The sequence below is a fragment of the Gavialis gangeticus genome, unplaced genomic scaffold (genome assembly GCF_001723915.1).
Source record: "Gavialis gangeticus isolate Ggan-Ray unplaced genomic scaffold, GavGan_comp1, whole genome shotgun sequence".
Taxonomy (NCBI): Eukaryota; Metazoa; Chordata; order Crocodylia; family Gavialidae; genus Gavialis; species Gavialis gangeticus.
In genome coordinates this window covers 15,661,660-15,686,969 of record NW_017729009.1, presented here as the reverse complement: position 1 = coordinate 15,686,969, position 25,310 = coordinate 15,661,660, and the positions used below count along the sequence as shown (strand labels likewise).

Genomic DNA, 25,310 nt, shown 5'->3' with positions numbered 1-25,310 from the left:
AGCCTGCTTTCCTCTCCCATGGCTGGGGGGCAAGCTGCTGGTCGGCTGAGCTAACCCACCCAGCCCGCTAGCAGCCCACCCAGGTACCCCAGGGGGGCACCACCACCACGGAGCAGCCCACCCCCAAAAAAAGGATTGGGTCCCTCACCATAACAGAGATGGAAAAGTAAAACCCCACCATTTCAATTAAAAACCCATCGTTTCAATTTAGGGGGCATAGAACACAACCCTAAAGACTAACCCCCTGTCGCGTGTACAGGCGCCCCTGTGGATGCCCTGCCCACCGGTGCCCACTCCAGATGCACCAGTCCCAGAAGCCAGGTAGGGATACTGCCCTGAGAGCACCCACCGCCGCAGCTCTCACACACATTAGGGCAGGGGTGGGCAAAATACGGCCCGTGGGCCGGATGCGGCCCACCAGGCCATTCTCTCCGGCCCGCGGGGCCCCTAAAAAATTTAGAAAATTCATATTTATCTGGCCCTGGCTGCCTGTCATGCGGCCCTTGACGGCTTGCCAAAACTCAGTAAGCGGCCCTTTGCCCAAAATAATTGCCCGCCCTGCACTAGGGGCACGAGGCTGGAAGCGGTATAGACGCACCCTGGCAGGGCTTGCTGCGTCAGCCCTGATGGCTGATCGGGTCCCCTCTTTGCCTCATTCTGAAGGCGTCCTCTCCAGCCCAACAAAACTTGTAAGGAAAAAGTTTCATAGATTTCATTGACATAGACATTAGGGCTGGAAGGGACCTTGTAAGATCCTCGGGTCCAGCCCCCCGCCCCAGCGGCAGGAAGTCAGCTGGGGGCAAAGGATCCCAGTTTCTAAGAGGTCAGACTTACATACATGTTCTTTTGACTATATATAGCCAATAAGCAAGCACAGAGGAAAATACTGTGTGAATACATACACTGGGGAGCCAGCAAGAGCCTGGCCTCTGCAAACGCATTAGTTCCAAGGCCTCAAACAGTATTTAAGCAGGAACTTTTCCCCTGCATCCTTTTTTCGAGTCCAGCTTGAGCATGAGAGCCCGTGCTAGGAGATGAGCTGAGCAGGAGCCTGTTTGCTTCCTATTATTCCTTTCTGTGGTGTGACTTCCACCCGGGCAGGCCTGTTTCTTAAGCAAGGCGAAGAAGCCAGATCCTCAGCTGATGTAAATCGTCACAGCTCTGCAGAGGCCAGTGGAGCCGTGCCAGCTTACTTGAGTGAAAGTCTGGCTTGCAGTCTCTGGAGTCAGTCAATATCCATAACATTAGGAGACGGAGTAGAGAGAATTGATATACTTCTAAATTAATAAATTATGGCAAAGCATTTTTTAACGGGTAGAGGTGTGATCCTGCATAACTCAGGCCTCCCTGGCGTATGATTAGAGACGACCCTCATAATAATTAGAGGAACGGCTTAGAGATTGCTATTATACTGCAGTTCAATCAGTTATGCCAGCTAACGCTTTCCGTTGCCTCTCACTTCTGAGAGGTGCTGTCCTTCTGCGCGTGTTAAAATGAGATCTACGGCCACCCAACAGCAAACTGTACCTTTGAAAATGTGCAGACAACCTCGGGGCATCACGTGAGACCATCTTTCAAAGAAGCCTGTGGGAGACAGCTTGATTTACAGAGCCAGCTGTAGTTGCTCACAGCCCAGCCCTTGCATGTAATCTTACCTAAGAGGGGAAACTCAGGATGCTACAAGCTCAGGAGTCCACTGAGTCTGACCCAGTTACTTAGCCAGCAGCTTTTAATGCTAATAGCTCTGTTAAGTACCTGTCTAATTCCTCTTAACATGACTGTGCCTGTTGCTTTTATAGCTCCCCTTCCTGGGATCTGCTGCTGAAATCCGAATGCTAAACTAAGACAATCTTCTGTAAACTACTTAGCAGCTGGACAAAACACAGAGCAAATCCTTCCTGGCCATTACACTTCTGCTGTTTTTTCATCTCCAGAGCCAGCTTCTGAACTCACTTGTGTCAGTGACAATCCAGAGTCACTTTGTCCATGTAAATGGAATTGCTCTGGATTTACACCTTTATAACCAAGAGCTCTGAGAAGCAGAAACCTGCGGCTCGGGGCATTGTTTTACCTCCGCCAGCAGGTGGAATTTATTCTCTGCACGGATCAATCTTGTGCTTGTGTTTGTTTTAGGCAGTGGATTATGAGATGAACAGAGCTTTCATGTTGACGGTGATGGTGTCAAACCAAGCTCCGCTGGCAAGTGGAATCCAGATGTCCTTCCAGTCTACCGCGGGAGTCACCATTTCAGTCACAGACGTCAATGAGGCACCGTATTTCCCAACCAACCAAAAGTTAATCCGACTGGAGGAAGGGGTGCCCACGGGGACGGTGCTGACGACGTTTTCAGCTGTGGATCCCGACCGCTTCATGCAGCAAGCAGTAAGGTGGGCAGCCAGCCAGATGAGATCGTGTGTAATCACAGGCGGGATTTAAGAGACAGAAACCTGGGGAGTAAAACAGCCGTAAGCACCTATCAAAATCTAATTCCTAACTGGCCTGTATAACGTAATGACAGTATTCAGCAGTTACAGGCGCCCTCCCTTTGATGATCTCAGGATGCTTTGCCGCTTTTAATATTTGCAACCCTACCAATGGGCGGGATTGAAGGGGGAACAGTTTGTGGAGTAAAACCGAATCAGACCTGGCATCTCTGTCAATGCGTGGAGCTCAGAAAGGGTGCAGCTCTTAGAGGTGCTAAGGCTCACCTGCATCACGTAATATTGAGGACACACTATGTCCCTTTATTCTTAAGGATGTTCTTCATTATTCGTAACGTAGTTGTTGCTGGAGCCCACAGCTGAGATCAGTGTTGTACATACGCATAGTCACATATACAGCTCCCACCCAAATGAACTTGCAGCCTAGCCAGATGAAGGCTCGGGGAAAGGAAGCATTATTATTCACCTTCTCTGGAAGGGGGACTGAGAGACGGAAAGGATAAGGGCCACATTTTCAAAGGTAGCTTTGAGCCCAGAGATGGTGGCCCTACAAAGTGGGACTTTCCGAAGTGCCTGGGATCATTTTTGAACCCCTACATGCTTCCAAACATGTGGCCCATCATAGCAGCCTGTCCTGAGAGAGAGGGTCCCCAGCATGCATGCGTATTCTGCACCCAGGACACACTGCCGTGACTACTGTGGGGTTGTCCCCAGCAGCCACACTCAAGGATGCTGGAGATGAAGCCCTTAAAAGCAGCTTCATGGGGACGTCCCAGAGCATCTTTCTGGGTTTGGAGCATACGAGCTAAAGCGGGTTGTGCTCGGGACTTTCCCAGACAGGATATGCTGCTCCTGCAGTGATGCCTCCCCTAAGTCAGCGGGACCAACCCTTCTGGCACAAATTATTCCTGCACCCTCCTCGAGTGCCACTCTGATCCCTTTCCCTTGCCCGATCTGGTGCTCTGCTTTCTGCTCCCTACTGCTGTGCATGCATGCAGAGGCTGCCCATGCAACAGGTTGGCTGGGCCTGCCACAAAATGACCCAGGAAGTGTATGGCAAGCTGGGAACTGAATCTGAACTTCCCAAGACCCTCTCCTGTGAATGAGTGGCAATACCACCCTCCCTTCTTTTCACAGGAGCACCTTGGGCACCCTCCAGCTGCATATTTCAATCCCATTAAATTTTATGGGCCTTATTTTTTAAATGATTAGACTTGCAATCATGTACATAGTAGGCGCATGTCGGTGCTGCTCTGCACATACAAAATAGGCTATTGCACACTCAGAAAGCTAATTATGATCATTTGCATTGGTTAGTGTATAATGTATACATATAAATTAGGTGAGCAATGGCGCACGCCATCCACACCACCAAAAAAAAAAGCATTTTGCAGCCAATAGAAAACCCATGTATGCTCAGGGGTGTTTTAAACACCTTTGGTTAGTCTGTCAGTGTGTTCTGGGCCCACCAGAAAATGCATTTGCTGTTAATTGACAGAGATTTTTAACTCCATCCCAGCTGTTCCCTCTTACAACCTGGGTGCTTAAGGACTACAGTATTTTTCAGGTGCTGGGGAGGGTTGTAGGTGACCACAGCTGAGGCCCATTTAACTTATGTCCATTGTGACACTCTGTGTCGGTGGAAGGCTAAGATATTTTACCTTGTGTGGAGCTGTCTGGTGCAGAAAATGACTGTGTTTATTCACCACTCCTGCCCATTGTGTTTGGACAGGTACTGAAACTTTTAAGGAGAGGCTGTCTTCGTTAACAAGCCAATTTTTCCTAAGTGTTTCATTGTGAAATTCTGAGCCTTTGAAACGTCTCCGTGCCCCTCCCGTGCTCGCTGGTTTGTGCTGCAGTCGATAGAAAAGTGCAGCTTGCATTCTGATTAAGTGCTCTCTGTAATCTGTCGGTGTTTGGATTGTAATCCAGAATGAAAATTGCTAGCTTCACCGTCCTCCCATTCGAGAGACAATGACAGGCTCTGCTGAGCCATTCCCGTGATTGCAGGGTGCATCTGGGGCACCCCACAAGACCTTCTCTAAATATCAACAGCAAATTACTTGAGCTGGTTTTTTTCCTAGAGTTCTCAGGACACGTACATTTGGACCCAGCAGCGCTTTATTTTTAAACACAAATGTAACTCACTCTTGCCTGGGTTTCAGCCAGCAAGATTAAGGCCATAGCACTGCAAGGAGCCCTGGTGTGTTATTAGTGTTACACGGGGCTTTCTCCAAAACAGCCTTTGTGAACAGAGCAAAATGCCCCTTTCTTTTGTCTTCCCACCCAGCATCCCTGAGTTAGAGCCCACCCCGAACAAGGCCCCCTGAAATCATTCAAAGCAGTGATAAGTAGCCTTCAGTTAACAAAGAAAGGATCCAGCAGGTCTGTCCCTGCACGCCGTGTTGCAAGAGCCTCTGTCGGCAGTATTCGATTACAGTAAGTATAAGTCTCCAAATGGGAGACCAAGAGTGGAGATCCTTCCCCCACCTAGCGACACCTTTCGTTTGTGAAACAGCTAAAGCTGCAATGCTTTGGCCACGCTCCTGCTGGAGGATGCAGATATAGCAGTTCTGCTATACTACTGTATTTGTTCAATAAACTGAGCGTGGCTGCTCGGTGCTCCACTGTATAATAAAGACGGTAGCTCCATGGAAAGTAATGGCTTCACTTGGCAGGGGTTCATGCAGACATTTTGCTGTTATCTTGGGTGGATTCCTACTGCTCAGGGTTGACTTTGAGCTTCAGCTTCAAACAAACTAGTTCCTGACAGTGAAAGTCAGCCAAAGCCATGGAGTTTCGCCTGCTTACTTATCCAGAGACCTTGAATTTTTCATGATGTTGATGTAGAAACCATCAATAGACCCAGGCTGTCTTTAAGATAAACCCAGGTTTGCTTGCTTATTTGAATAACTAATGCTGTGGCCATTTCTGTACTTTCTGAATTCACTCCAGCTCCAGCATTGCAACTAAAAAAAATAGAAGTAGGAATCATAAGCAATAATGGTATCTTTTTAAAAAAAAAGAAAAGACATTAATCAGAGTGCCTTTTTCTAGAGCCATTTGGAAAAGGGGTGGCTGCAGGGAGGCAAGCTCTGCAAAGCGAGCCATGTAGAGTGCTAGCAAACTTGGGCGACGGCTGGCAGCTGAGAAGAAAAGTAAATGATACAACTGGAAACCTGCCTCCGCGCTGACCCATGCTTGCCCGGGGACAGCCAGAACACGGGTCTGGTCTGCATTTCAAGCCTGTAATGATCTGGAGATCGAGAGCCATCTCCATGAGTTCAGGTTTTGCTATTACTGTTTTTTGCCCATCTCTAATAAAAGAGAATGGATTGGGCTTGGAGTTGTTTTCTGATCCGGTGCAACCCATACCAAGATACCTAAGTGTCTTGTGACTTTGTCATTCTGCTGGCAGTCAATTAACCGGGGAGCCCAGGATCCCTGAGTTATGGAGGTGTGCACTCATGTCCCCATTTCACATACAGGCAAACTGAGGAACAGAAAAGTGATGCGACTTAGCCAAGGAGCAGGAGGGTCTTGGGACAGGTTTCCCAGTTTCCACTTCAGGACCCGACAGCTTCATAACTGCCTCCGGGCATTTCTTTTGACGCTGTCAGCTTCTGCAGGCCATTAGCAATGTTCCTCCTCTTCGCATAGCTGGCCCTGCCGCAGCTGCCCTGCCACCTCTCCTTTCATCCTGCCTCTCTGCTTGGACTCCCCGCTGGCCAACACGCGGATGCTCTCCTCCCCAGAGCCAGCCCACAGCTGCCACTGCTCAGGCTGTATGAGCATGCTGTCCAGCCACTCTTCCGTGCCAAGATCTCTGTACACACACACATACACACACTCACACTCCCCGGGTCTGGGCCAATTGGCTAGTGTAGACACGAGTTCCCATAGAAACCCAGCGAGGACCTGGCTACTGAAAATGTAGTTCTGCGGTCAAACAGATGAGTTGGGCAGATCCACACCAATCTGGGGATGGCGACCAGATGTGCTCCTTCTTGTATGACGCTCACCCTATAGCGTGTACGGCGAGGAGGAAGCCCATGTGTGCATGGAGGGGAGTGAGCAGAGAACGGCAGCCCAGGAGGTGAGCGTCCTGCAAAGCAGGGGGCCAGTGCTGGGAAGCAGGTGATGCTTTAGGAGAGGCAGAGCACCTGTGGGGAGCTAACCTCTCCTTTAATCCCGGCCGTTGAGGAAGCAACATGTGAGTGCTGTGGTCATCCCAGGCCCCTCTTCCCCGCGCTAGCAGACCGCTGGAGAAACGTGCTCTTTGGCAATGGCAGGACACGGGCACATTAAGTGGCACTTAGCAGAAAGCAAAACCTTAAATGGAAGGAAATGGGAAAAAATTGAATAATTGTAGAGGTCAGAAAGCGAGGCAGTCAATTAGTGTTTTGTTTGTCAACAAAACCCGTTATCCAAAGGTCCTTTGAAACAGGGGTCAGGAGTCTAAAAAAACCTTATTTCAAGCCATATTAAGGACATGTCACTGAAAAGACTGCCATGTATTTATTTCCTTTCTCTGTAGATACTCGAAGCTGTCAGATCCTGCAAACTGGCTGAACATTAATGCCACAAACGGTCAGATCACTACTGCTGCTGTCCTTGATCGAGAGTCAGCCTACATTAAGAATAATGTCTACGAGGCCACATTCTTGGCGGCTGACAACGGTGGGCCCAAGCTTCACGTTGTTCATGCTTCAATAAGACTCTAATGTGATGCATTAACAGGAATGATGCCCTGACAGAGTTGTCAGTATAAGTTATCTTTTCCCCAGGTTTTACGGTCAAAAATGTGAAAGTGGGACAGGGAATTGCTGGAGTACATTAGATGCGCGCAGTATTCAGAGTGCTGTTAAGGGAAAGCGAGGGCAAATGGGAAATCGATTTGGGAAGTTCTGAATCGCAGGAAACAGCGAGGGGCTGTGAGCTCCATGTGCTGCCAAACACACCGATCGTGGTTACTGTCGAAAGCCTACGGTGCCGAGCGGGCAGGAAACACTCCAGCAGGGAGTCAGAAACAATTGGAAGGGACAGAGGGAGGGGATTAGAAAAGAAACGGATCTGTCTTCATCTGGAGAAGCTGTAACGTTCATAGGACATGTCTGTCTGCCTGTTTTTCTGTGTCATCTGATCTGATCCATCTCTCCGCTCATCTGTGTTTCTAATGTGCCCCTCTCCAATGAAAGGCAGTGGGGAGGAGCAGTACCACCCACCATCTACTGCAAAGGCTGAAGCTGATGTACAACGCTTGGCCTTATTTTGGCAAAGGACTTAAGCACACGCTTGGCTTTCTACCCTTGAGTAAATGAATGGGATTGTCCATATGCCCTAAGTTCTTTGCTGCTTCAGGGATGCCTATCTCTTTGTCAGCTGAGTTTGGCCAAGCCTTTTGGCATCCTTCAGGCTGTGCCATAAGTGTTTATGCTGCGTGGTCAAAACTCGCCTATGCATCAATTCCCAAGCTTTCCTCCCGATAACACTTTTTTTACCGCTTGGGATGTAGCAAGGGAAGCAGGCTGACCTGCCCAAAGAGCCGTGATGCTGTTAGAGTATTAAAGGGCAAATCCTGCTGCCCTCCAGAAGGTGCAAAGTCCTAAGTGCAGTGGAGGTCAGTGTGGTCCCAGGGTGGGTGCAGGCCACAGGGCATGGAGTCATGCAGGTCTCCCTGTGCAGTAAGTAGGCAAGTAGGGAGCACTGAGCGACTACAGAAGACTGAGACTAAAATAGTGGCTGTTGTTTATCACGTGTATTAGAGCAGTGGGCCGCAAGAATACATGAAAGGGTCACGAACAAACTTTAAAAGTGGATCAACACACTTAAAAAATGGATGCTCTTTTAATGGAGAAGAATGTCGGAAACCATGGGTCTTCCCTTGCAAGCTGGCAGAGCTCCAGCCTGCTTGGGGCTGCTTCAGGCCCCCCATGCCCCACACACCCAGCCGCTGCCCAACACACTGGAGGGCTAGGGGCAGGGGGAAAGTGGGTCATGACTGGCCATTGATGTTTACAGATGGGTCCTGGTACAAAAAAGGTTAAGAGTCGGTGTCACAACCTAGCTAAGACCAGGGCCACGCGGTACCAAATCCTGTGCAGTCGTGCCTATGCAACAGATCTAAAGGGAACAGGAAAGGGAAGAGTTGTCACTCTGCAAAGAGGAGCCAAGTCGCACAGAAATTAAATGACTTGCCCAAGGGCACACAGAAAGACTGTGGCAGAGGAAACTGAACCAGAGCCTTAACCATGAGACCATCTTCCTTTCTAAGGGTTTGAACACATGGCATGCTTACATGATGTCATAACCCAGGGCAGGTGCTTGGCTCTCCAATCAGGATCCCACTATAAGTTACAGGGATTTACAAAATCAGCGCAAGTCTCTCCTGTCTTAACGCATCGTGAGTCTGGGCCCCACCAGAGAGAGCAGGATTTTGCCGCGCTCCCCCGGCAGCGGCCCCACCACCCAGCTCCACACTGGAACTTGATTTCAGGATAACTCATTTTCCGTCTGCAGTACCGACGAGGAAATCCTGCCCATGCAGCATCTTCTCCAGAGCTGTCGTTCAGCAGTTCTGAGAGCTGAAACCTGGATGAATTCCTTTATTTTGAAAAATTAATCTAGCACTCTTATATTGCAGCCATTAAAATGCACATAAAACAACGCCTTATTTAAAATTCTGTCTAGAGTGCATAGGGTACTGGCGAAAGTTTTATCTAGGTTAATAGACTCCTTTCACGTTCCTCCCCGAGTTCCATGTGCTGTGTCATCACATTCTTATCAAAGCAGGGTTTTTGTACTTTTCTGAAGGAAGAAACAACATCGTGTTTCCTTAAATTCTTTTTGATAGCTTCTATGCATGATTAAGAAGCTATTCCAATGAATGCTCTTTGGAAATGCTCGCTCCCTAAACTACAATAAGGAGACCTTTCATACAAGGCAAAAGTACAGCTTCGTTTAAAAGAGAAATCATTAATATTAATAGTTTTATTGCAGCTCTCTCCTGTGCTCGTACGCACATTTTTTGGGCTCTGTCTTTTAGATCTACCGATACCCTGGGATGGCTTCCCGCTCCGACATGCTGTGGATCTGCTTCATTTGTTTCCGCTGACATTTGCCAGATCAGGGGAACAGGGCTCCCCAGGAGTTTTCTTGCGACTTAAAACCCTCCTGAATGGAGGCAGGCAGCAAATCTCGGGGCATTTTAGGAGATCCCTCCATAGTTACAACTGAATGATCGTGGGGTAGCATAATGTTTTTGTGTGGCTTCAGGAAGCCTCGGTGCAATTGCACTGAAGGTGACTCCCCGTGAAGTAGGAAAAGGCTGGGGGCAATTGTAGATCTGTCCCCCAACTGTCTGGTTTCTTTTTCATACCCAATTGTCTTTACTGTAACCCTAATTAAGGTTTGGTCTTCATGACAGGGCTGCTGCCCCATAGCTTTGCTGGCAAAGCTATGGCAGTGGAGCCCCTTAGTGACGGTGCAGCATATCGCTGCAAAAAGTGGATTTCTGCTGGTTTGCCTAAGCTGCCTCCCTGAGTACCACAAGCCCTCTTCTGTCATCCTGGCTGCATCCAGATGGGGCTTTGCTAGAAGAGCAACATCAGCTAAAGGGCATGCAGTCATTTCCCACTCTCGTCTCACACGGTTACATCAGCAACGCTTCGCGGCACGAGCAAAGTCTGAGATTCTCCGTGGGAGTCAGCGGAGGATGCAATCCTAGGATCCTCGCTGGACACCAGCTTCTGGGCCCTACCTGTAGATTCGCTGAAAAGAGCCAGAACAGTCTCCTACCTACAAGCAGCTTCTGCTGCGTGCTGGTTTTAATCATTTATTTTTCCTGACTGAATATCTCATGAGGTTGCTTCTGAATGCCCGTCAGGGGGTACCAGCAATGAGCTGAATGAGAAACAGGGCTCAGAGGCACTCGCTTGCTGCATGCACACATGCTAATTTGTGCTTGCGGTTGCCAGGCTCTGTTTTACATGTGCAAGTCCGGGCGATTTCAGTCACAGCGGTATTGCTGCCCCGTGGTGTCGCTTGCTGAGTTGAGAGGCCCTTTAAAAACATGCCCCTGAAGGTGCAAAAGCCTCCTTGGAGTCTGCATTCAGTCCTCTAGCTATTGTGGGCAACATGTAAACAGGAAAATCACCTACGCTTTCCCTTAGAAGATACTGAGAACAAGTGTGTTGTCATGTGCAGCCCTGGTAGCCCCATGGGCTTTGTGTGTCTCTGCAGCTAAATCCATGTCTGATTAAAGACACTGTTCTACGGGGAGACCTCCCCGGTGCTCAGGAAGTGTAAGCATGGTGTCTGAAATGGGAGGCTGGGAGAATTAATGTAGGCATCATGGAAGAGGGATTTTCAGGGCTCCTTCGGGGACTTTGAGACCCCTTCGACATCAAAAACAAACAAGGATCAGAAGAGAGAAACCACAAACAGGCAGAAGGAATCAATGATTGAAACAGTGGCGAGGCTGTTTTTTATACCCAGCACTAGGAGGAAAGAACCATGAATTGAAAATAAGAGCTTAAAAATGACTCAGGCAAAGCGGTTGGAGGGAATCGGCAGCACGGAGGCCCGGCACAAAACTGCCTGCATTGGGGGAGGAAGGATGAGAAACGCTGGACCGTTTAAAAGCAAGCTACCGGTTTTTATTTGTAGAGGGGACACTACTGAAGCCTGCAGGCCTAGGAAAGCAGAATAAAGTGGACTCGATGGAGGATTGCACAGGGCAGCGACTGCTTTTTGTCTAGAGGAATAAATTGGAAACTAAGGCTGTGTGCAGACAGCACGGGAGTTCATGTAGACCGCCCGAAAATTTTAATGCGGCTTTTTTTTTTTGGTGCGGTGCATTTTTGTTTGCGTGACACAGCCTGATCCGAAGGAGTGTTAGCGATTGATCCTTACCCAGGCAGATGGTCCAGTGAAGGTCGGTGGGACTGCTCACGTGAGTGGAAGGGGGAGATCTCTGCATCAGGAATACCAGCAGCCTCTCTGTTACTGGAACAGCGGTTAGACTTGAGAAGAGGGGATGGTACATTTTCCTGGCATTGTCTACGGCTTACATGATCCACAGAGAATCACAGCAGGTTTATGTGATAGCCGCTACCTTGGCTGCCACAGCAGGGCTTGAACAATGGGCCTTGAGAATTAAAGGTAGGCATTGCTGTCTGTTGAACTCGAGTACTAGGCTTTGTGCCTGAGAGAGCAGAGTCTTCTCATCTGGGGCTTGGACAGACAAGTGGACACGGACCACATCCTGCCCCGTCTGACTGACTGTCCGTCTTTTTTTCTTCCTTTCTTCCTTTCCTTTGTGGTTCTAAGTTGCCAGCACCTGGGCAGCTGAACCAAGTGCCTGCAAATTGACATTGTGGTTGTGGCAAGTCCACCCAACTCTCTCTGCCCCCCCCCCCACTTCCCAAATAGAAATGAGCAGATCTTGGAACTAGTGACCCAGCACCTCCTCCTTAACATTTCAGGCTTTGAATAAAATGAGATCTGGGTATCGTTTGCCAAACTAATGCCTCATCACCCAGCTTTTGCAAAACAAAAATACTCCAGGGTCAGGCAGAGGCATAACGGGCTGGTACGGAGCTATGGCATTGGCAGCAGTAGGAGGTTCACTGCTGTTGGGGTGGGATGTCACCTCCGTTTTTTGCTGATGACGTGTGTTAAGTGGCCCCCAAAAACCAGTGATTTTCAGTGGCCAAAAAAAAAGGGGGGGTGGCATCTCCCCTGCATGGACTGAGACATGAATGCAGCGTGGCCCAGGAGGTCTAGTTCTGCATTCCCAGGACCCAGGCCATGGCACCGTTTCCGGGCTGGACGGCTCAGAGGAGTTTCAGGGGCAGGCCAAGAGCGTCGTGTTATAGTGCATGCCGCTCTGTGCGTTGTATTCATTTCTCCTCGTCTGAACCTGCCTCTCCCATTCAGGTATCCCCCCGGCGAGCGGCACTGGCACACTGCAGATCTACCTAATTGACATCAATGATAATGTCCCGGAGCTGCTGCCAAAGGAGGCGCAGATCTGTGAAAAGCCCAACCTGAATGTCATCAACATAACAGCCGCAGACGCTGACATCGATCCAAACGTGGGGCCCTTCGTCTTCGAGCTGCCAAGCATGCCATCTGCAGTGAGGAAGAACTGGACCATCACCCGGCTAAATGGTAAATGGGGAGGTGATCCTACGGCTGTTCGGAGTGGGGTTTGCTAATGAGAGCCACGCGCAGATTCAAACTTCCCAACTTTCCCACTTTCTTAACTAATTTTTTTTTTAAACACCCTATGGCCAACAGTGCAGGCAAGAGTTAGTTAATCAGGAGTGATTTGTATCAGACCTGCCGCAAAACTCTGAGAGCTTTGGCACTTGGCTTTTTTTTAATGCAGTTCATAATTATGAACAGTTATCAGGAGTGAACGGAGAATAAATCATCCATAATGGCCAAGGGGGAAAATGCTATTATCTGTCTTCCTTATGTTCCAGTGTAATTGTCATGAACCACAATCAGGATCAATGTTCATTTATCTGGTCATAATTGCATAAAGGCAGCCTTTTAATTTACCATGGAACCAGGAGGGCCAGGTAAGCGTGACGATTACCAGTACGTGAAGGATTGTTAGATCATGGCGTGCAACCATGATTGGCCCTAATTGGACCCCTTATTGGTAGTTTCAGCATAAAAGCAAAGGAAAGAAAGTGTCTTAGAGACTGAACTACTGTCTCTCCTTAAAAGCTGATTCCTCGAGGTCAAGTCTGAAACGCTTTGCCAGGGGCAGCATGATATAACAGCTTGGCAGCTATTGTGGGGATGAAAAGAGTAATTCAGTCTCCTAAACTGCCAGTCCAGCACCTCTCACAATAGGAAGGAAAGGCACACAAAAAAAAAATGGAACAGTTGAATACATCGGCTTAGGTCTGTCCGCAAGGATTGCTGTGGGAGCAGAGTGGTGTGGGTCTAGCCCAGAGCTGGGGAAGGGACAGTGACAGCCTACCAGTGATTCGCTGGCCTGTTTCAACTCTATGCCTTAGCATTTCCTCACCATCAAATTTTATGTGCGAGCAACTGGCTGCTGATTTGCAAAAGGCGTTAAATGCGGTTAGTGCTGGCTGTGAGCCAGCATGCTTTTGAAAGCCAGTATCCGCAACAGGATGCAGTCACCAAGCATAGTCGGTATGGACCGACCATTTAGCAGAGTGGAAGGGAGAGATTTGAAGGTCTGCTGGCACCGATTTGGGGTACGGTATATTGTTGTGTTGCCGGTCTCCTACATGTGATTCCCTGGGCTAACCCGACGGCGATGCTTCCCGCACACCGAACAGCTGGAACCGACCCGTGAGCAGTTATGAGAACAGCTATGTACAATGTTCCCAGTACTGCTTCATGCTCCAGTAGCAACAGGAGCACAGCAAAACTGTCACAAACATCACACCTGCTTCATTCAGGGTTACGTTTATAGCGATTTTCTCTCAGATGCTCCAGGAGCATGCAGAGCACAGCGACAGTACACCCAAGCTGCAACCCCCCTTTGCCTTCTGCAGCAGTTCAAAGTTAGGTCTGTCCACAGCCAGAGATTGCATTTTAAAGTACTCTGTTAACATGTAAGGGAGCATAGAAAGGTCTTTTCTCAAGCTGTGACACATAGCAAGAGATTTCTTGATCAAAAAGGAGCAAGAACTCTTGGCAGAACTTGGAAAAGGAAAGAAGCTGCACTGCAGGGACAGCATGCAGCCGTGTGCGCTTGCTTGGAGGGTGGTCATTTGGCATCTGTTGTACTGCCATTACCTTTAGCACCTCGCACAGAGCCACAGTCACCTGTCTGTCTCTGTCCCTCCAGGTGACTATGCCCAGCTCAGTTTGCGAATAATGTACCTGGAGGCCGGTGTGTACGACGTCCCAATCACCGTGACGGATTCGGGGAACCCTCCCTTGTACAAGACGTCTATCATTAAAGTGAAAGTATGTCCGTGTGATGAGAATGGAGACTGCACAACCATCGGGGCCGTTGCGGCCGCTGGCCTGGGCACAGGTGCCATCATTGCCATCTTGATATGCATCATTATTTTGCTGAGTAAGTGTTGCAGCCTTGAGCACCTGGGTAGGAACTTCACACCAGCCCAGAAGCATTTTAGGTGGAAGCTTTGTGTTCTGATCTACCAAATTCTCCCTCTAGAGCATTTAATTAATGGCAGCACAGTCAATCAGCAGAGGGCAAGAAAGTGGGCCACAGAACAGGCACTGCAGTTTGAGTTGGCACCATCATCATTAAAATGAGCCAGCGGTATCACCAAGCACAGGGAGAAGTAGCAGGTTGGAATCACAGCCCAAGCGGCAGTACGCTGAAGACACCCTTTAGTATTTTTATCATGGTGGTTGTTGTTAGAGCGAGCTGGTACCAAATTGGAGCAAAACGGAAAATGTATAAAGCCAGGCAGTCCTGTTCAAAACTCTGTTGTTCCTGGAAATATTGTTTGCAAAAGAGGCACTTCTAGCGTAAGGCGCTTGCTCTCCTGCCTCCTGTAAAATCCCTGAAACTTTCACGATCCATCCAAGTTTCAGAGAAAGACCGGACAGACTGTGGAGTCCGGAAAGCTGGTGATGACTCACCCACATATTCAAGATACTATTGAATATGCCCTGTATTCAAACCCCATCACTACAGTGCAAACACAGTGTAAACCACTGAGCCAGAACATTTTGTATTTCTAGAAGACCTTTTTATTTCAGGGCCTCAAATCACTTTGCGAACATTAATTAAGCCTCACAGTGCCTTGGCTAAATTGGGTGAGAAATATAGTTCTACTCATTTTATAGATGGGGAAAGGAAGGCACCGGAGGTTAATGTGTCATCCAAGGACACACGTTAAGTCGGTGGTAGAATACGTGATAGATCCCAGATCTATCGATAGTATATAGAGGATGCTGGTTATTAGAGTTCCTGTTGGCTGGTCCCATTTGTACAAGCAGCGCCTGTTTTGGGTGTTGGATACTAGGAGGAAAGAATAATAGGTTGCTTCTAAAAATTCAAGCTAGAGGAAACCTGGGGAAGACAGTTTAAATATGCTTTACATATTTTAAAACAAGAGGAGCTCACGTTTGCATACAGATGCCTTCCCTTCCCTTCCCTGCACCTACAGAAGAACTGTCCCTGCCCACCCCCATCATGACTGCAGCCTGCAAAGTCTCTCGGTCAGTGAAAGAGGAGCCCTTGAAGAAGGAGCAAGCTGCAGAATAGCCCCGAGATGGACTGACATGGTTCTGTGTGGGGAAGCTGCCTTCCTTCTGGCTCTGCCATCACTCCTGTGCTTTCATGAGCACAAACACTAAGTAAATTTATACACATTTTAAAATAAAAAAGATATCATTATAACTTCAAGCAGGAGTTGGCACAGTAGGGACAGATACAAAGAAGCATTGAAATGCACAGTGAGGTAAATATTCATCAGGAAATGCAGGATGAAACTGTGGGGTTCCCATTAAAGTTAATAGGAGTTATGGTGCTAAATCGCATTTAATATTTACCCCCAATGTGTTTGAATGGAGAGCGGGTGGAACAATTTATGCTATTAATGCCACCTAATAAATAAGCGACAGAAATACAATCTAGATGAAACTTCTGTAAAGTGGGTACGTAACTGGTTGGATAATTAGGCTCAAAGAGTAGTCAATCAGCCACTCAAAGTCTGACTGGGAGGAAGCATCGAGTGGGGTATTGTTGTTGAACATCTTCACTGAGGACTTGGAGGCTGGAATTGAATGTGTATTCAGCAAGTTTGCAAAGGACAGCAAGCGAGGTGGGGTAGCGGACACTTTTGGATCATAGGATTAGGATTTTAAATGATCTTGATAAATTGGGAAGATGGCCTGAAATAAATCTGGTGAAAGTCAGATTTATATACACGGGCCATGGGAAGTGACTCCTCCACTCTGTGCGGCACTGATGAGGCCTCACTTACAATCCGGTGTCCAATTTTGGGCACAACATTTCAAAAAAAAGCTGTGGAAAAATTGGAAGGAGTCCAGAGGAGAGCAACTAAAATTAGTAGAAGTCTAGGAAACATGATAGTCAAGGAAAGGTTGAAAGGATTGGTATTATGTAGTCTGGAGAAGAGAGGCCTGAGGCAAAATTTGATCAGAATCTGCAAATACAAAAAGCAGTGTTATAAAGATGGTGATCCATTGTTCTCTGTGTCCACATGGCCATAGGACAGGAAGTAATAGGTTTAAATTGCAACAAGGGGGCGCTAGATTAGATATTAGAATAATTTTCTAATGATGAAGGTGGTTAAGCACTGGAATAAATTACCTGGAGAGGCTGGGGAATCTCCAGCGTTGCAAGTTGGACCAGCATTTGTCTGGGATGCTTCAGACAGGGGGTTGGACTAGGCGACTTTGGGAGGTCCCTTCCAACTCTGTTTTTCTCTGAGTCTAATAACAGCTCAGTGACAGACCCAGCGGGTTGGATGCATCCCCTTTGGCCATTGCTGCTTCTGTCCCCAGCTAACCCAGGCACAGTGGGAGCCCTAGAGGCACTGCTTCCCTGCTCCAGCCGCAGGCTGTGGCTGTGTAGAGTACTGGGCTCGGCAGGGTACAGCAGCGGTGGCACATAGATTCCTCCTTGCATCTTCTCCCTGCTGTCCCGTTCCTTGCAGCTGTCCCCATGCTGGCTGGGAGCAGAGGCTGGAAGGAGGAACCTGCACTCTGCCACCACCCCTATTCCCAATGGAGCCTGGCTCCCGCAGAGCTGCTCCCTGCACCATGGGGCAGAAGCAGCTCTGGGGCTCCTCCTTGACCCCAGGTCAGCTGGGGACAGCATTGGGGCAGGTCCTGCCCTTCATGCACCTGCTTCCTGCCCAGCTCCCTGATGTCCCCCACTGGCCTGGGAGCTCCAGCCATGCCTGGCTCCCATCCCCGTGTAGTTTGAGAGGTGGTGTTCTGCACCTCTTTTAGGCAATTCTGTATCCACTGTGGCCCATGTAGCTGTGGCTTGGTCGGTCATAATTCCCATTATGCTACTATACATCTGGACCATGGGCCATCACTAGTCATGCAGTCTAGGACCAATGAGGGCAGCATACAGTTGCATACAAAATGTATATATGCAAGTGCTGAGATGCAGCCTGAAGACAGGATATTTGTACTATGTGCGCTCAAATGCACACCTGAATGCGATAGGCCTATAGAAAAATAACTTCCAAGAAAGCATGGTATTATGGTCGCCGAGTGAAATTCAGTGCATATTTCTTTGCATCCACCTCTGAAAGGCTGTTCCTCATTAGAAGATTCTCTGATCCCTACTTCCAAATATTTAAGATTTCTAGCCCAAAGATGCATTGCAAGTGCAGGTGATAGCATTACAATATGCACATGCAGAAAGGGCGCTTACAATTGCAAACCCGGTACCATTTTGCGCAGCAAGTAATATGCAGGCACATAAACCACGCGGTATGCAGGCATGCAGTATGCAAGCGCGTTCTGCGTGCACACGTCTGTTGTGTGATTTGACTTAAGCTCCGGCATATGAACTGTTGGTTCCCAATGTTGGTTTCATAAAAGAGAATAAGGCTGTAATAAAACCCCGCACCGGAAGTACCAAAGGCAATAAAACACTAGGCTTCTTTTCGCTACTTCCCGTATAAATCCAGCTCTAAAGTATGATTTAAATGCTTGAAAATTCTATTGACTGAAATTAACTTCTGCTGAAGGACGTTTGATTTAAGAGATTCCTTTTTCATTTTCAGATACATTATCCCATTTTAAATTATGGTTTTTATTACAAAAGCTTATTTTTACATTCATTGTAATTCTAATTGACTCACTTCCCTTCAGGAGCTGCAAAGGGCTGTATCAGTGATGAAAAATGTAATTTGTGATGAGCAGAGATTTTCCGTTATTCTCCTACCATTTTCTCTTATATATGTATATAGATAGATAGATAGATAGATATAGATATATATATATAGAGAGAGAGATAGGTAGATAGATAGATATAGATATGCATGCTATGACCTCTGAACAATAGCCTGGAAAAGGGCACATGTGACTTTTTGTTCTGCAGTTCTTTGCTGGAGTCAGGAAAGTCAAGCTTTATGGTTTTAAAGTCAGACCAAGCAATGGGATACACCAGCCATGGTTGTCAGGGCTAGAAAGTTTCTTTCTTGTTGCTTTGGCTAAGTGGGTTGTTGGTTTTTTCCCTTCATACCTGATGTACTAGCTGCAAGGATAACACTTGAGGGAAGAGCAATGCAATAAAAAATTGTGAAGGGTGAAGACAATAGATTTCAAGAAAAACTACATGCAGAGTGAAAATGGGTATAACAGCAGTAATACAGCTTCCTATTCTGCCGAGTGACTAAAAGGAATGAGAGAGAGTGCACTACATCTGCTATTGACACTTTGAAGGTCTTTTTTTTCAAGGTAGCTGTAAAGGCGTTAATGGCACAGTTTTTCCACAAGCGTGATGAAAAAGTAGCATAAAAAAACCACCCTGGTAACCATTATAATATTGTCTTTGTGTGCCAGGCAGGTAGCTTGTTGTGAGAGAGACAAGAAAGACAGACAAGAAAAGGACTTCAATAGACTGCTAAATAGCTGAGGTTTTATATCAGAGATAAGAGTTGCATTTTTTTTTTATTTTTATTTTTCTCTAGAATAGATCTGGGATCCGCATTAAAGAAATGCTGAACTATCTGAAAACAATTTTGTTAGCTAGCAGGCAGGGACAGCAGCCAATTGGCATACAATGGCAGTAATTAGCTGTCCGGTCCTCTTCTATTCACTTCAGTGAATTCTTGTTGGGTATGAAAGCTGTAGCGCTCGGAAGAAAAGAACGAGGACAAACTCAGATCCTCCTAGCTGTCTCAGACAGGAAGATGCTGCCTGGCTTTGCCTTGATTGCAAGACCCTTGGAGTCCACATTTCCAGAGTTGCTCTCCTTTTCTTTCTTGAGCTCAACGAAGCTACGCTGAGGCTCAGGCAAAGAGGGGAAAAAATCCCGGAAAACACACAATGATCCAAAATATCAAGGGCTTGTTCCCAGGGCTCAGCTGAGTCTCTGGGACGGAGTTTGGACTCTTGCCTTCTCCCGGAGGAGGTGTCTTCACTTAGAGAAAAGTCGCGGTGTTAATGTGGGCTGGCAAACGCTACAGCGCTTACACAAGGCACGCTCCTAAGGAAGACAAGGTAGTTTGCTGTTTTAACATGAGCTGGCAGGTTGAGGCAAAGACCATTGGGGAGATGAAGATTTAACCCGATCTGCTGACAATAAAAGCCCGCACTGCTTTGCCTTTGCTTGGATTTTACCTTGCATTCATTTCCATTTGTTTGCAAGTGTGGGTTAAGAACGTACTTTTTTCCTAGTGAATATAAAGGCCTGAAGGGAAACCCTTACTTTGAGCAGTGTTGAGTATTAGCAGGAAAACAAGACCATCGATGGGTTTCTTAAAGGAAACAGAGAGGTTGCAATGTCTAGTGCTACTGGAGACCCACTGGTGTTCCCATAGCTGGTAACACATCTCCCTTGTCTAGCTGATTTGAAATGTGCCGCCTTTGGGAGCTGGCATGTTGATGAACCAGGGAAGAAAACTGTGTAATGCTGTTTAAGTGGTGAAAGCTGGTGGTGAGCTGTACCTCACTGCAGTGTACAAACAGGAGAGATTCACCAGGCCCTAGCATATACATTCGGATGCCCCAAGAAGTTAGTTTTGTGTTGCCACATTGCGCTACCCTTGCTCCGCAAAGGCCCGCATCCTTCTCTGAAAGGATTTCAAAGATTCACAGCCCTGCTCTCTCCATGTGAGTGGCAGAAAGCGTATCCTAATGCTTGACTTAATGTGATTTCAGAAATAAAGCAAGCCCCCTAAAGATCGTGAATGAGCCTAAATTGGATTATGTGAACTAATGTTATCCAATCTCTTTCCATGTCTCTGAGCAAGCTGCAAATCATTAAAAAATGATTACAATGGAGATAGCCTACGAACTCAGATGGCGTTTTTGTGGAACCAGTGGAAAACATCGGCTCGTGTCTTTGTTCTTTGCCTTTGACTGTCTTATTTCTCCTTATTGTCTTTGATCTCAAACCCAAGTGCCTACAAGAGTTGCAGGATGAAGAAGCAGGGGGTTGGGACATAAACACCTTCAGATAGCTGCTGTTTCTCACACTTTCTCTGTATTTCCCTTGAGATGGGGTGTTTTGCCCTGACAGCGGTAGGTCCAATCAACATGCTTGGTCAATCATAAAGCAATCTGTGTAAACAGGAGGACCCATTTGGATTATTGACACTCGCCGAAGTATCCCTTTTCTTATTTTTTGTACTTAACAGTTCAGGACAATATGTGGCCACTGACGGTACGTGGATCCTCGTCCCCAATCACGGCATATTCTGAAGTCCGTGCTAAAAGCGAGAGTGTATGCAATATATTCCACACAAGTTTAATTGAGATATCTGCACTGAAACATGCTGAGGTTTCTAGCACTGGGGCATATTTACAGCAGCAGCAGCATCTAACATCGGTATACATGTCGTTTTAATCAAGCAGGACTAATATCACAGAGGTGATAGGTACTTCTGCTGTTTGCGGTTGGGTAATTCAGGATGTAGCTCTTAGCTAGCAACCAAATTCCATGTTATAGAAGTGGGAGTGGCGGGATGCCTTTGGCAGAGGCAGCCTGGTTAAACCTCGCTACGCCGGCTCATGGTATTCGTTGTTGCAGCCATGGTTTTGCTGTTTGTGGTGTGGATGAAGCGCAGGGAAAAGGAACGGCATACGAAGCAGCTGCTGATCGACCCCGAGGACGACGTCAGGGACAACATTCTGAAATACGACGAGGAAGGAGGCGGAGAGGAAGACCAGGTGAGGAGAGCTTGTCACCGAGACTTTGGTCCCCCGGAGCCAGGTTCTATTGAAACTTAGGTGTCCACCATGCCTGAGTCCCTGAAAAGCTGTAAATAAAAAAAGATGGGGGAATCCTCCTCTTCCTCACTGCTTTTTTGACTCGGTCTTGAGGGTCAGATGAAGGGGTGTAACACAAGCAGATGCATTATTGGATTGTACGGTTTAAAGAGGGTGGAACAGAATCAGGTCTGGGCACTCAAGTCCATTTTGGCACTCAACAGGTGGTAGCATCTGGCCCTGCTGCAAGGCTCACCCTTCATTTCTCAGCACCTTGCAAGCCCCATGATCCTCATTCTGCACCTGAGCATTATGATATGATATAATATAATATAATATAATATAATATAATATAATATAATATAATATAATATAATATAATATAATATAATATAATATAATATAATATAATATTTGTGCAGTGGCCACCCTGCTTTTCCAGGCTGGGGAATAGCCACTGGCCAGCCAGTAGCCATAACATTTTTACTGCCTGAAGACAGAGATCACGGCTTCAATTGTGATTGTCACTGGCATTGCTTCAACAATATTGCACGGGCATAAATGAGAACCAGCTTGGGTCCAGTCACTCCAGTGCCCTGTATCTAGCTGGGGAGCATGGATGGGACGTTTCCATTCATTTTGGCCAGTGCCATGAGACAGGTGTAGCGTGTGCTGTTCCATTTGGGTAAGCCTGGCTGCTGGGTGAGATGATAAATTGCTCTATTGACACTCACGTTTAAACAATATTTCTGTCAGTTCAATAATTAACAGTGTGTATTTTCCCTCCAGATGCCTGCATAAAATCAAATCACAGCTACAACCCTTCCCCAGTTCCTGTTGCTCCAGGCACTTGCCTTGGTTTGCTTGAGCCTAGAGCTTTTATTGGCTTTGCTTGTATTTACTTAATAGTCCCTAATGTGCCTTTCATTTCTCTTAATTTCTGGCCTTAATTTGTGAGAAATGTCTAGATATGTTTGGGGATTTTCTTTTCCGCTCTGAAGCTTATCATGGCAAAGCTTTGCTTCATAATTGAGCCCTGAGCCAAAGTCTGCCTGAATCTCTTAGCTTTTCTATGGTGGCTTCTTATCACCGGCAAGAATTGGAGGTTCTAGGAAACTTCCAAAGCATGGGCTACTCCTCCGCTGACGCAGGGCTTCCCAGACAAAAAAAGATAAGCTTGGGTTGTCTTATTTAGGGTACACTTTCTTCTTACTGCCAACCACCAGCAAAGGTCCCATGACACCCTTAAGAAGAATATGGTCAGCTCTTGTCCAGATTTGTGTGTGTGTGTGTAGCAAGATCTGAAGATGGGGAGAAAATACTGATACGTACTGGGCATGTCTACACATGTGCATTTGCTGCACAGTAACTGAAATTACCGCACAGTATGGGCGTGCATCTACACGCGCATGCCCGTACTGCGCAGTAAATACAGTGACTTAGGCCAACTTGAGCGTAAATTTGATACCTGCATCATCCAGGTATCAAATTTATGCCCGATAAGTTACTGCACAGTAACACACATGTAGTCACACTGTGTTTGTGGACTGACTTGGGACTTACTTTAGCCCCAACTCAGTCCACACACAGCATTAATGCACTTTAATGTCTGCATGTGTAGACGCCAACCTATTCCCACTTACTGCACAGTAAATTTAAGCCAGCATAAATGCGTGTGTAGACATGCCCACTACGTGTGGCATTTTTCCCGCTGTGAGTATGTAGTGGGTTTTGTAGCATACAGGTGTAATGGAAAGCAATAAACTATATGCACTTCCTCCTACCTACCGCCGTTTATTTTCAAGGCCAGTAAAAATATATTTGTTTTAATTTTCCTTTATCTGACCCCTGAACAGTTGGACTTGCAAGTTAGGTACCTAATTTTAAAGTGGAGAAATACAGAGGCTATCCATTATGGGCTCTCTGAAGCATTTCAGAAATAGATTGTGAAGGTGAATATGCGAAGGTGCGAGGTGGCAGACAGGTTTTATTAGCACTTCTTCAGCTTCAGCACTCATTGGAGCCTTCCTGCATGCCGTCAAGTCCACCGTTGGGTTGAAGGGGTTCAGGTCTGAGGCAGGCAATGGAACGAGCGGTGAATTTGGTCTGGGACTCTAGCACAACAGCAGACAGGACTGTGTCAGGAACTCATGTCCCCATAAGCACGCCGTTACTCTAGTCTCAGTTGTAGGAGGGGTGAGGTTTTGCCATGTAGCCATCAGTCCAGATGCCAAAATATTGAACGCGGGGCCTCACAGTCATATCCACCTAACATATCACCTCAAACTTTTTGCTCTTTCTACCTGAATGGACCCATTGGGACTCTCATTAACGTTGACAGGAGAGAAACTTATTTTAGACAACATCCCCACCGCCTTGAGGATTTGAGATAAGAATTTGCCCAGTGCTTTTGAAGCACTTTTCCCCCACAGATTTCTTCAGAATTGGCTTCTTTCTCTCTCTGCCACCCTCCCCTGCTCCTGGCTTTCTCTTTATCACTGAGAATTTATTTATAAATGTTGCAGTTTTGTTCCTGGAGATTTAAGCATCCTGTCTAGTCAGGATAGGTTTTCCAGTGGAATAAAACAATAAACATTAAAACAAACTGAAAAATCGGGTTTCAAGCAACTGCAAAAAATATTAGCTTAAATATTTTGGGAAGGATTCTTTAAAAAATAGCAGCAGAGGAAGTGCAGCAAAACACCGTTACCTACATAAATACATTTTTATCAAAATCTTACCTAATACTTGTTCCACAGTAACATCCTTCTCTGGTTTCTACAGTCATAGATCTGTAGCAAAAGAAGGTATTTACTGCAGAAAATCAATATCTATAAATGCATTTCAAATTTTGTATTGTATTTCTACTTACCATAACATTATTGTAATACAACAGCTACCGCCCCTGTTTTCCTTGCAATAAATTATATAGTGAACCGAATTATTGCACATGCATGCCCAACATATCCCATTTGTTATCACAAAGCTATAGGGTGTGAAGTTACATATGCACAGTGCATGAGAAGTATTTGTTTAACTTGGGTTTTGAATTTGTTTTAGCTGGGGTCGATTTCCCGGCACTTATTTGGGATCAATGTCATGAATCGTTTATAGTGTTGATAGTTTGAGATGCCCCATATGCAGTAGTGACATTTTTCTTTTGCTTTCCAGGGAAAAAGGAGCAGACCCATCAACTTATTTATATGGAAGTGAAGGGTAGAGCCTGTTAAAGATCTCATTGAAAAGCTCTAGGTCTCACTCTGTGCCTTTCCATTTGTTACAGGATTATGATTTAAGCCAACTTCAGCAGCCAGAGACCATGGATCACGTCTTGAACAAGGCAGCTGGAGTCAGACGGGTAGATGAGAGACCTGTCGGTGCTGAACCCCAGTATCCTATAAGACCAGTAATCCCCCATCCTGGGGATATTGGTGACTTTATTAACGAGGTATGCTCTTGTCTGCTTTCATTGTCACTTCGCAAGGCTCCTGCAGTCACTGGTTCAATAAGTTTGCAAAATAGTTGGACTAAAATTTACCTAAACATTTTCTAGACCTTGCTAAGAGCCAAAACCTTGCTCCTGTTGCTCAGGCCAGAACTCCGATGGAAGTCAATGGAACTGCACACGTGGGTAATGAAAGGAGTGTTTGGCCCTGTAAGGTGATTAAAACCCAAATGAGCCAAGTGCAGTAATAGAGCACAAGAAGACATACAAAAAACTAGAACTCGTGGTTCCAAAATGATACCTTTTATTAGACCAACTGGAAAATGACAAGAAAATTGTCCCTTTCTGCATGCTTTCGGGATCAAAGCTTGTATGTCTCTTTGTCTCAAACCAACACGGCTACCAGGTACACCCCTGTAATAGAGCACATGCTTGCTCACTCCAGCCGCAATACATTAGAGCCTTTTGTCTTCAAAACCTGTGGCCCTGACCCAGCTCCATTTCAGCCTATAGGAGTTTTGCAGTTG

General features: G+C 46.8%; 1 protein-coding gene across 1 annotated transcript in view; it reads left to right on the top strand.

Annotated features, from left to right (window-relative positions):
- The window catches only part of CDH4 (cadherin 4), an 806,448-nt gene that overhangs the window by 777,316 nt on the left and 3,822 nt on the right, over positions 1 to 25,310 (top strand). Inside the window, exons 10-15 of the mRNA XM_019509758.1 lie at positions 2,134 to 2,387; positions 6,979 to 7,121; positions 12,381 to 12,614; positions 14,284 to 14,517; positions 21,160 to 21,299; positions 24,622 to 24,786. Coding sequence (XP_019365303.1) covers positions 2,134 to 2,387; positions 6,979 to 7,121; positions 12,381 to 12,614; positions 14,284 to 14,517; positions 21,160 to 21,299; positions 24,622 to 24,786 — 1,170 coding nt within the window. The remainder of the gene's footprint in view (positions 1 to 2,133; positions 2,388 to 6,978; positions 7,122 to 12,380; positions 12,615 to 14,283; positions 14,518 to 21,159; positions 21,300 to 24,621; positions 24,787 to 25,310) is intronic.